General features: G+C 40.9%; 1 protein-coding gene across 2 annotated transcripts in view; it reads left to right on the top strand.

The window, feature by feature from the left end:
* The first annotated feature begins 514 nt into the window (after positions 1-514).
* Positions 515-11,945, top strand: part of CSMD1 (CUB and Sushi multiple domains 1) — a 1,217,927-nt gene continuing 1,206,496 nt past the window's right edge. For both annotated transcript variants that reach the window (XM_067468320.1, XM_060788521.2), the window contains exon 1: positions 515-1,658. In XM_067468320.1, the coding sequence (XP_067324421.1) occupies positions 1,343-1,658 (316 nt within the window). In that variant the 5' untranslated portion in view covers positions 515-1,342. The remainder of the gene's footprint in view (positions 1,659-11,945) is intronic.

Genomic DNA, 11,945 nt, shown 5'->3' with positions numbered 1-11,945 from the left:
TCACAACTTCTGAGGATGCCTTCATAGATGTGGGCGAAACGTCAGGAGAGAATACTTCTGGAACATGGGCCATACAGCCCAAAAAACTCACAGCAATCCATTATAGTTTCGATTTTTTAAAATAATAGAAATTAGGTCACACACATTCCAAAAAAAAGCACAGTATAGAGCGGGCATGGGCAAACTTCGGCCCTCCAGGTGTTTTTGGACTTCCAACTCCCACAATTCCTTTTTGGGAAAGTGGGTGGGGGGGGGCACGGGGAGGTTGCTTAGTCAGCCTGGCTTGAAGGAATCGCGCTGCCTTTATTAGTGAGTGACTTCGCCTCAGAGCCAAGGGGTGCCTGGAGCGACACGCGCACGCCTCTAGCGGAAAAAAAAGGGCGCCAAAGAGCTTCTCATTGAACCAATCAAAATCCCTTTGGAGAGTGTGCGTGCGCGAGGAGGGGAGGACTAATGGTCTCTCCCCCCCCCCCCTTCTCCTCCTCAAAGTGCCAACTGCCGTGTCGCGCGCTTCCCAAGGTTGCACGAGGCCACAGGTTTGGGCGGGAAAGCGGCCTCACGTGCCCCTCAAGCGAAGGTTCCCACGCACAGAATAGCAAGAAGCCAGCGACCTTCACCTCTTTTCTTTCCAGAGTTCCACAGAGTTGGAAGAAACCATAAGGGCCGCCCCAGTCCAACCAAGACCCACACAAAGCTCTTCTTCCAGTCCACAATAAAGATGTTCTCCGCCTGAATCAAAGAAGAGAGTGAGGAAAAATAAACACAACGGGTTCCTTTCTTCTGCTCGTCTTCGGCAGTCTTTTCTGAGGGCTGCGAGGAGGCTGGTGCGCAATTTCTCGCCCGCCCAACCGCCCGAGGCGTTTGGTGTGCGCGCCCGCCCGCCCGCTTTTCCATCCTCCTTCCCCTCTCGACAGGAAGGGATGGTTGAGTCCACCAGCAGCAGCGGCGGCGAAGGCGGAGGAGGAGGAGGAAGAAGAAGAGGCAGGCTCGGCAGCAGCAGCAGCTCTTTCTCCTGCCGCTGCTAGGCTCGCTTGCCAGCCCTCTCCGTTGCTGTGACAAGAGGGACACCCCCTCTTCCCTTCTCAACCCACCCACGGAAGGAAACGCCGCCTCAACGCCCCTCCTGCTGTTTTCTCCTTCTTCTCTCTGGGCGCCGTCGTGGTGGGATTTCCTCTCGAGGCGAGGAAGGGGTCTGCATCCCTTCTCCTTGGCCGCCTTCTGCTCCCCTTGGGCAGCCCTGGCCGGCACTTGATGCTATGAGAAGGAGAGCCGAGGCAACTCGCAGCAGTCCTGCAGGAGGAGGAGGAGGAGGAAGAAGAGGAGGAGGAGGAGGAGGCGTCGGATGCTGCGCCTCCGTTGCCTCCGCTGCTGCTGCTGTTGCCACCTGGAGCTGCTGCTCCTGCTTCTTCCCGCTCTCTCTCTTGCTGCCGCCTCGCTTCGCCCTCTGGTGATCCTCTGGCCCTCTTCCTCCTTTTCCTCCTCCTCCTCCTCTTCGCCTCCTCGGCCGGCTGCCTGGCTGGCTCCCCTTCCTTCCTTCCTCTATGTGTGTGGAATAACTGCAGACATGACGGCGCGGAGGCAAGTCCAGGCTCGGCGGGGGATGCTGCTGATGCTGCTGCTGCTCATGCTGGTGGTGGTGGTCCTCGCTGCAGCTCAGGGTAAGCCTTGGATGCGTACCCTTATTATTGGGAAGGAGAGGGGGGTGTCTCGGTTTGGGTGGTTCGCTGCCCTTCCTAGCATACCTCAGGCATAGATTTCCTTCCCTCCCTCCCTCCTTCCTTCCTTCCCTCCCTCGGCGTGCATTGTATTCAGCCTCGCCTCCACCCCAAAAGAGGCATGGACAACAACCACCTCTAGCACCTGCTCTCTGGCTCGGCTGGACCCGGCTTTTTGGAAGGGGATGCTAAAGATAGCTGCTTCCTCGGCGGCCAAGTTCTCCTCCTCCTCCTCCTCCTCCTCCTCTGCTTCCGTTCTTTCGCTAGATCTCAGCTTCCCAGCAGTTCTGTATTTATTATTCATTCACTGTATTTATATACCGCCTTTCTCACCCCTGGGGAGTGGGAAGGGACTCAAGGCGGTTTACAACATATGAATGGCAAAAAATTCAATGCCAACATACAATGACACAAAGAAATCGTCACAACGACGGGAATTACAAAATGTAACTTTCATATAGCAGTTGTCGAGCTCCCCAGCCTTGCTATCCCCTCATTGGGTCGCTGAGAGTTCCTGGCCATGTTCCAGAAGCATTCTCTCCTGACGTCTCATCCACATCTTTGGCAGGCATCCACAGAGGTTGTGAGGTCTGTTGGAAACTAGGCAAGTGGGGTTTATATACCCATGGAATAACGTCCAGGGTGGGAGAAAGAATTATGTGTCACCCACATCTATGGAAGGCATCCTCAGAGGTTTCACCCATATCTATGGTAGGCATTCCCAGAGGTTGTGAGGTCTGTTGGAAGCTAGGAACGTGAGGTTTATATCTCTGTGGAATGTCAAGGGTAGGAGAAAGAACTCTTGTCTGCCTGAGGCAAGTGTGAATGTTGCAATTGGCCAGCTTGATTAGCACTGAATAGCCTTGAAGCTTCGAAGCCTGGCTGCTTCCTGCCTGGGGGAATCCTTCGTTGCCTAGTTTCCAACAAACCTCACAACCTCTGAGGATGCCTACCTTTGATGTGGGTGAAATGTCAGCAAAGAATGCTACTGGAGCATGGCCATACAGTCTGGAAAACTCACAGCAACCTAGTGATTCTAGCCATGAAAGCCTTTGACAACATATTCCCACCCACTTGGTTTATGCCCTCCCCCCACCCTGGGAAAAGCTGCTGCGATGTAGTTATCCCTCCTGATAGTATTCCATGGGATGCACTTTTGGTGCCTCCTCTTAAGTTGCAGGGTCTTAAAAAGGGTCTCTCTCTCGCCTGCTTGCCTCCTCTTCTTCCAAAGAGGAGAGGTCTGATTCTCAGCATTTCAATGTGTTAAGTGTCCTGTTCTCACATATTCACATGGAATTGCATCACACACGCAGATATTCCAGGGTCAGTTCTCTTTTCCTCTCCCCAGTCCACCTTCTGGTTTGACACTCTGTCTTCCTTGGAGCTGAGGCAGGAGTCTCGGAGGGTTACACAACTTCTGTGCATTGGCCTTAGCCCCACGACTTGCCTCATCCCTGGAGACAATGACATCCTGTTCATTCAATTTGCCTCTGGTGAGCTGAGGCCTTCTTTTAAGTTGGAAGGGAGCTTTGTGTCTCTCTCTGCTCTGTCTGTGTTTTTGGTTGCTTCTAGCTGTCAGCACCTGCCGCTTGTTTCAGACCTGTTTCTCCAGTGAAGCTCCCTATGGCAGGGGAATGTGTGTATGGGGAGAGAAAGAGCCAGAGAGAATTGCATTCCCTCCGGTTTAGCTTGGCACTTTTTTTTAAAGTAGCTGCTTCTTATTTTCCATAGTCATCTTTCTCCTCCTCTCCTGTTTTACATAAAATGTCTTATAATGGGGAAAAAATCAAACTTCAAAGTGACAAAAGATGTTGGCATACTGCTACTGCCTATCTCCAATGTATGTGCCTCTGTGTCACATTGCAAAGTGATGGGGTCACTTTGTGAAGTGATTTTCTTGGATTACGTTTGATCATTATAAGCACTAGACAGAGGTTAGGAGAAGGATAAGAAGCAGATGGGCCACATTTCATCTTTGTTTCTGCTTTGATTTATGCAGGGGCTTGCATAATATAGAACGTGAACAAGATGTGTGTATGTGTGATTTTGTGCAAATTAATTGAACATACTCAGGTTTTCCCTTCAAACCCATTGCTCAAGGTGTTGCAGGTGACAAAGTGATGCCTGGCTCTTTGTTGCCTCTGATCTCATTTTACTCATGTTGCATAAAGAACAGAGGAGTAGAAATATCTCACATATATAGAAATGGTGCTGAAAGGCCAGCTCCTACAAAGAAAAGGCTTGCCCTTGGAGGTATTTGTGTGTGTGCTAGTGTGGAACTTTACTCTTTTGCTGGGCTGCCACAAGAAAAAAGTCTTTTTGTCTTATACCATCTCCTAAAAGTTTCAGTACTATTTTCAACCTCTGCATGTCTTTCTGTACTTGGGTTTCCTCCCTCCCCTTTCACCTTCTCCTATCCTTTTTATACGCCCACATTTGCCAAGGTTTTACTTTGCCCTGCAACACATTTGGCTTGACAGTCCCCACATATTTGTGGCATATTAGCCCCTTGACTCTGGATGTGGCAGTTTTGAGAAGTTAGATGGGGCAAAAAAACCAAAACAAAAAGCAACAACAACAACAACAACAACAACAACAACATAAAACTGGTTCTTTTGGCAAACTGGGATTGTTATGATGGGATTGCTAACAGCTGGCAGTGCCCAAGGAACTGGCTGTGGTGGACTGGATCTCTATTTGCCAGGAACACACACACACACACACAGGCAATGAAACAAGCCCATCCTACAGCACCAAGGAATGGAAAATATGCTAAGGGGCGTAGTGAGGAATAGAATAGGTTATGATAAATAATACTAATATCCTAGCTACATCTGAGAACTGATTCATGAATTAAGTACATCATTACAGGTGCTTGACATTTGTTATTTAAGGATTTTCTTAGACTGCTGTAATATATAAAACACTGAAGGTAGAATTAAGACTTTCTAATGATCTATATTCAGCTAACACACAGTGGGGCTTTGACATGACTCCTTGGCCAATACCTTTGGTGCCAATTATGCAAGAACCCAGATTAATTTAGCGATGTATTGTTTAATACAAGGGAGAATGGAGTATAATTTGATACTATCCCTGGAGCCACACAACAGGTAAAAGGAGGAGCAGGCGGAGGAAGAACCAGCAGCAGTGTTTGACTTCACTAGAATCTATATTTAGCAAATCATATACCTGTGATTAACATTAGGTATAAAGCTGAAAGAGTGTGTAACTGAAAAATAGCTATCACTTCGTAGTGGCTCAGCCTTAATTTTCAAAGCACATACAATCTTAATTAACAGAGCCCAGTAGTTCTTTATTTTAATTGTGTGTAGAAAGAAAATAGTTTTCTTTTTTATTGACAGAAATGTTGTACTGAGGAATCCAAAGTGTTGCATTTCTATGGAGATGTGTGGATCTCTGTCTTTCTGCGTGTGTGTGTGTGTGTGTGTGTGTGTGTGTATGCATGCGTGCGGAGTGTGTGACATACTGCAATGTTCCTTTTGTGTGTCCTGTCAAGACAGATATATTCCTAACTGGTACAGATTTATCAGTCATTGTGTGTGCAAAAATCCATAATATGTTCAACAGCTGAACATAGCACCCCATTTGGACTCTTGAATATTCCAAAGAACAGATTAATGCTTCATCTTCTTTATATAACCACTCCCCACCAATAAAAAACTCCAAACGAATATAAACTAAACTAAAATAATTTGAGGTTAGACCACTCCTCTTGTTTTAACAGTGTTCTAAAAACCTAACAAGAATATACACTGCATTTTAAGATGTACAGTAACCCTAACCATCTACTTAGACGTCATTCCTGCAGATCTCAAATAGATTTACTTCTGAGCTAATACAGTTAGAACAGGGTTATAGGGCTTATCTATTCAATTACATTGTACAGAAATGCTCCCCCTTCACTGATTTTCCTGTCACCTGTCAACATTCATGTGAAATATGTCCTTCTTCATAGTAACAAAATTCAAGAATGCCTATATATTTCAATCCCTATTTGTAAAAAGAAAATAAATGACTAAATATATAAACCCCTCTCTGTAACCTCACCTCTATCACACTATAATAAGGTATGCACTACTGATTAATTTTAAGTAACAGGGAAATTAAGGTTACTTGAGTGCAACTTTATTTCCCATAATTAATACATTTTGTGATACGTGCAGAAAGCTGCAGTGTAGCAGATGGCTTGAAAACAAGGAGTAAAAGTTGTTCCTCACCCTTTGTAAATGGGTCAAAAAGGCATGTACTCTTTTTCCATTCTTGCTGAATTCCTGGAATGTGTTTCCAGAGAAGAGCAAAGGCCTTTGGGGCAATATCGTTCCTTTATTATGAAAGATTGAAAACAAAACTTCATAACAGTTTAGCAAATTATACTAAAAGCAATGACTCAATGGCTATTTGGTTGTTTGGAACTATTGGGATTAGCAATGAGCAACCACACTCATTGGTTGGCTGAACGTCTTAATTTCCTCTGTTCATTCATATATCCATTGGGAGATTTTTAGTTAAGAAAGTAATGTTGTTTTAGTTCCTTGCTGATTAACAAGAAAGAAAGGAAGACATTTCAATTATGATATATACTTCGACAGTTGATAAAATAGTATTGGACACTAAGGCTGCAATGGAAAGATTCCTGTCAGCCAGATGGAAGAATGTACATATATCAATTGAGGTTACTGATTTCTTCATTGATTTTCAGGCCATAATTATGTATATAAATCTAGCCAGTTACAAATAATATACTTTTTTATCCTTCCTTCTCCACCAAAAGCAGCTAATGCCCTGGCCCTTTGAAATACTCTAATGGAATTATTGCATGAAACTCCTTCTCTCCCAGTCTTTTCCTAGGTATTACATAGAGAACATTCTTGTTTTAATTGAAATGAATCTTTGTCCAGATTTAAGTTTAAAAAGAGTGCACAGGTGTGCAAGAGAAACCATAGGTTGGGGCTATAATATTCATATAATGATGGGTGGGATTGCAGAGTTTATATAAAGCCCAAACAGAACTTTAATACTGTAGCTACTTACTGAGACCTATGAACTACTAATATCCACTGAGAAGAAATGTTTTCTTTGATGTTTCTCTCACATGCCCTAGTTTTTCTTTCCTTTATATGGTCCCCATGTTCTAAAATATCCCTTTTTGGCTGAAAGAGAACATATGATTCCAGCTTACACCAAGTATATTGTGGGTACATTTTAGCTAAAATAAGGTACTGCTGACGTCCTATCTCCAAATCTCATCAGAGAGATTTGAAAGGCAATATCTCTGTGGAAAAATATTTTGGAGAAGAAACAAAGCTTTCCAAAGTAGGCTATGTTATGTAGAAAACATAGTTTACCAAGTCATTTTTATAGGTAGATATTCCAGGACCTTAATCATTGTGATGCTGACCTTGGAATTGTTAGTTTGAAGTAACTTTTTTCACTCTGTCAGTTACTGCTACATAAAAAGTGCTTTGCTGTGTCTGGGCATCATCATGCAGCAATCTGGATTGGTGTAGTAGCCCATCTCCAGATGTTTGAAGGCAAAAGCATGAGCTCTTGTTCAGTACAAAGTTCAGTACATACATTGTATTGTACAACTAACAGTTATGACAAGTCTTTGCCCAAATTGGCAGATAGTCTGAAAACAAATGGAAAGAATAGAGGAAGGGTGGAATGGAGTAATGGTAAACAGGATCTTTTTTAATGAACTGCACATCTTTTCAGTATAAAAAGTTTGGATGGTGTTGGTATGCCTAAGCCACTTTTGTAGATGTGAACAATGATCATATTCTGTTTGCTGTTGTTATCTTCTGAATCACCAAATTATGTCTAACCCTGATCTTTCATGTCCTCTTATAGGATCAGATCATAACAGTGGTTAAAGATTTTTTGGGAAAAATATCTATAATTTTCCAGCAGAACAAAGAGAACAACAACAACATTGACATTTAAGGTTTTTTGTTTGTTTGTTAAAGATATGAGGTATCTTCTAATGGAAATGAATTCATCTAATATCTTTCCCTTAGACATAGTGCATCTACCAAAACTTTCATGAGTACATAAAAAGAGTATGAAGATTAACGATTTTGTATGTGATAGATGTGTCTTCCTTACTATTCCTTGATTGCTGCTATTTCCTCTTTCAGCTTCTTGTGATAGCCTCCAATGTAATATACAAAACAAGTTAATTTCTCATAATACTCACCTAACTTGCAGATAGATACAAGCCAGGAAGCAAGGAAGAAAACGTATTTCTTAAATTTCTTAAATTGAAATCCAATAGAATGAATAAGGCAAATATGTGTTTCAGCTGAAGACTTACCCATTGCTTGTTGATATCACTCTCAAAATAATTGTCAAGGTTTTTCTCACACGAGACTCACTTAGGAGGCAAACAACCTTTTTAAATGAAGAGACAAAAATGGAACTAGAAACATAAGCATATATGTTGCAGGTTAAGGTCTTCCTTTCAAAGTGTGCCTCTTACTACACCTCTGGTTGTTGCTATCTGCCAAAATGAAAGGTTCCTCACTTTGGTTAATGCCTACTTGTATATGTTGGTAAAAATGCTCTATACATTGTATTTTCATTGCTTCCACAACAATGATTTCCATATTGTGAGACTGATTTTTTTTTTTTTGCCTTCAGTCAGATTCAAATTAGAATAGAGAAAATGACAGGGGAGTGGGAAGTTTTAGTTTTCTGATGTAAGCTAGATTTGGACTTGCCAAAATGTGTAAGTGAAAGCTATAATCAGAGTAGATATGTTGCCAAACAGAAACCATATAGAAACCATAAGAAGCAAATGAATAAGAAAATAAGTTCACATGTAGCTAGCATGTTTACTTTCTGTCATGTAAACAACCTTAAACATTTCAAATATTTGTTTTGAATACCCACATGGGACCCTTCTCTCACCTCCTTGAATGGGCAAGTGCTTTTAAACTCAAATATATAATAGAATTTTCCATTGTGACTGGAGAGTGCTTATGTGTATACTGGGACAATGAATTCTAAATATCACTGGAGAAATAGTCACTGCCCCCTCTCTCCTTTTAAAATAACTTTCTGTTATTTTAATTTTGTTTGTATTCACTGCATATTGTAAGTTTCATTGATTTTATAAGTTTTATCAGTTTTATAAACTGCCCCAAGCTTTGGAGCATACAAGGTATAAGATCATAAATGAATTTTCACACTTTTGTTTGACAAATTCCATATTGTAATTTTTGCACATATTTTTCTAAGCAATGTCTAGACAAATTACAGTACATGAATAATTTCTGCTGTGATTATTTTGAGCAGTTATGGTGACATGTATCAGTTGTCTGTAGGTAGAAACGGAACCACAAATGGAAAGAGAGATTAACTTTTATTAGAGAAATACAGCAATTCAGTGCCACTAAGAAAACTTATTTTTAGTATTCACTGTGTAAAGCACTATATTATACAATTTGGAAATATGAAACATGCAGCAGCCATTCCTTGTTACTGGAGGGCATACACACAGAACCACATTTAGTCTATGTCAAATTTATAATAATTAATGAGAATACTGTTGATAATTTGTTTTCTATATGGGATGTATGTTTAAGCACACACTTTCTTACAACTTAGAAATGTTGTAATGGAGGTATAATAATAAGTGAGTCTCTACTGGTCTGTAGTTATTATGCATTTTAGAGCATCTGTTTGTTCTTAAACTAGATAGTTATTTTGTACATTTTTACCTTGGAACATAAGTATTTTCAAAATTAGGATAAGTATAGTCATGTAAGTCACAAGAAAGTGGGAGGGCATCACTTCTGAGATTTTCAGCTTAGGAACATCTTTTGAATTCGTTATACTCAGTTAATAGACACAAAATGCTTAATTTCATGATGTTGCAAGTCCATTATGAATAACTTAGAAACTTTTAAATTGTTAGGGGATTTGGGATAATGACTTCCAAGATCTCAGAGATGTGGGGTCCAACATAAACAGGTATATTGATTTAGGTTTTGCTATTTGCGGGTACTTGAATAGAGAAAGGGCAAATTATTTTCCCTATTCATTATCATTGGACAGTCCTTAAATATGAAGACTCTACAAGGACAATGTGTACTTAGAAGTCCCCTCCATGGCTTCAGTGTAGCTTACTGCCAAATAAGTGTTCACTGGATAGATTGTAAAATGTCTCTGGTATTCCTGAGAGGCTAAACAACAGTATCTTATTTACTGTGTTCTTTATGATTGATCATTAAGTGTACTCCTGATAATAATTTCAGGAGAGGCTAAACTACATAGGAGTCTTGATGGTCCAGTTTACCAGATCATTTTAGGCTTGAACCTTCCCTCTAGAGGTTACACTGATGCTATTTAATTTCAGATAATTTAATTTTTTTGAGATTGTGGATTAAGAAGAACTGTCTCCTGCATTAATTAGTTGAAATTGCCTTGCTTCATGTCTCTTCAAAATGACTAATAATGGACATGTGTCTGAGTAAGAGAAACACATTCTGACTCATGTTGCACCGAGAGGCACAGATTGTTATACCCTTAATGGGAAACAAGTAAAAATTCACCAACTGGTTGATCTCTCTCTCTAGGATGGTAATAAGAGAAAAATCAAGAACTGGAATGACTGGAGACAAGAAATGAATGCTATGGTGAAGAAGCAAGTGGAGGAGTATCCTGAGTGTCTATTCTTTTTCTGAAGAATTGTTATGAATCTGAAGGCCATTCTTATCATTAGGACAATTGAGTTTCTGTTTTCAGTGGAAACCAGGGCAAGAGAAGCTCTACAAATGTCTCAAGTCAGAATTGTATCCCACAGGTTTTTTTCACAGGAATGGTGGTGGGCAATAATTAAACAGGGGCATTCTGTGCTTACACAAGAAAACATTTACTTTTAAAACCATCACCCAGAAGAAAATATAAATAATAGGCTTATGCCTAGTTTTCATATTTCAGAGGGAGTTTATGGATGGATATGTTTGACTGCAAGACAAGTTCTTCCTTTTTGTCTCCTAAGTCAAGGTAAAAGCTGTCATTGCTCATTCTCTGCCTATGCAATGTATGTTTGTCAGATATTCCTGCACAAGATTGTCATGTGCTTTTGGATATGAAATTCACAACTAGGGATGAAGAAGTTGATTAGTTGGATGCATGAAATATAAAGCTACAGAATCTCCTTCTTCTATATAATCCAGCCATTTTGGACACTTAGGCTTTTTAAGGGATGCTTACTCCAACCAGTCAGAACCTAACCAGCAACCGTTACCCAGAAGACCTTTTCATTGCCTGTTCCTTGAGCAGTGGTTCTTAACTTGTTGTCTGCTGAAGAACTAAAATATGATCCGCTGCCTCACCGTTATCACACCATTGCAACGTCTCCCAAAACTCTCTTATAGTGCCAAGGCTTATTAAATATGTTTTTTTGTGGGCAAACAGATGGTGACTACTGGATGTTGTATATTGTGTATCAGAAACTAGAGCTGATGTGGTTTATCTAGTGCCATTTTTTGAATCAGTACCCAAATAACCAAACCGAATCTAAAAGTTAACCAAAAACTGATTCATAATCCTTTTGGTACTGATGTTGTAGAGTGGTCCCTGGTCAAGAAAAAGTTGGGAACTACTGTCCTAGATTGTAGAATGTCCTTCTGGAAAAGATCAGACAGCTAAATGAGCTGTCAGCACTCGGGACAGAACTATATACCTAGCTCTTTCGACAGACCTACCCAGTCCATGTACCATGTTTTTTAATATGTGTATTTTATTTTATGGATGGATGGATGGTATCCTTGAAGTGACTGGATTGATCTTGAAGGAGCTGGAGATGGTGACGACCGACAGGGAGCTCTGGCGTGGGCTGGTCCATTAAGTCACGAAGAGTTGGAAATGACTGAACGAATGAACAACAACAACAAATTTTCTTTTATGCATTTAATTGCCTGTGTTGTACCCTAACTATTGATATTATTATACAAACATAGGTTATTTGAATTTTTCAGATGGAGTAAGTAGAGACAGAATATATGCTGAATTGAAATAAATTGATTTTCCTCTTTATCCATTTTCAGGAACATAAGAAGCTGGTTCCTAATGGTCATTGACACCTCTGAGAATGATGAAAAATACAATTGTGGTCTTTTTCTGTTGATATTGAATCCTACTTCTCTTTATTGACTTCTTGAAGGGTTCCTGATTCTAATATTTTGATTTCCTTATTTG

Source organism: Anolis sagrei, chromosome 1, assembly GCF_037176765.1.
Source record: "Anolis sagrei isolate rAnoSag1 chromosome 1, rAnoSag1.mat, whole genome shotgun sequence".
NCBI lineage: Eukaryota > Metazoa > Chordata > Lepidosauria > Squamata > Dactyloidae > Anolis > Anolis sagrei.
This window is presented reverse-complemented; position numbering and strand designations above follow the sequence as displayed.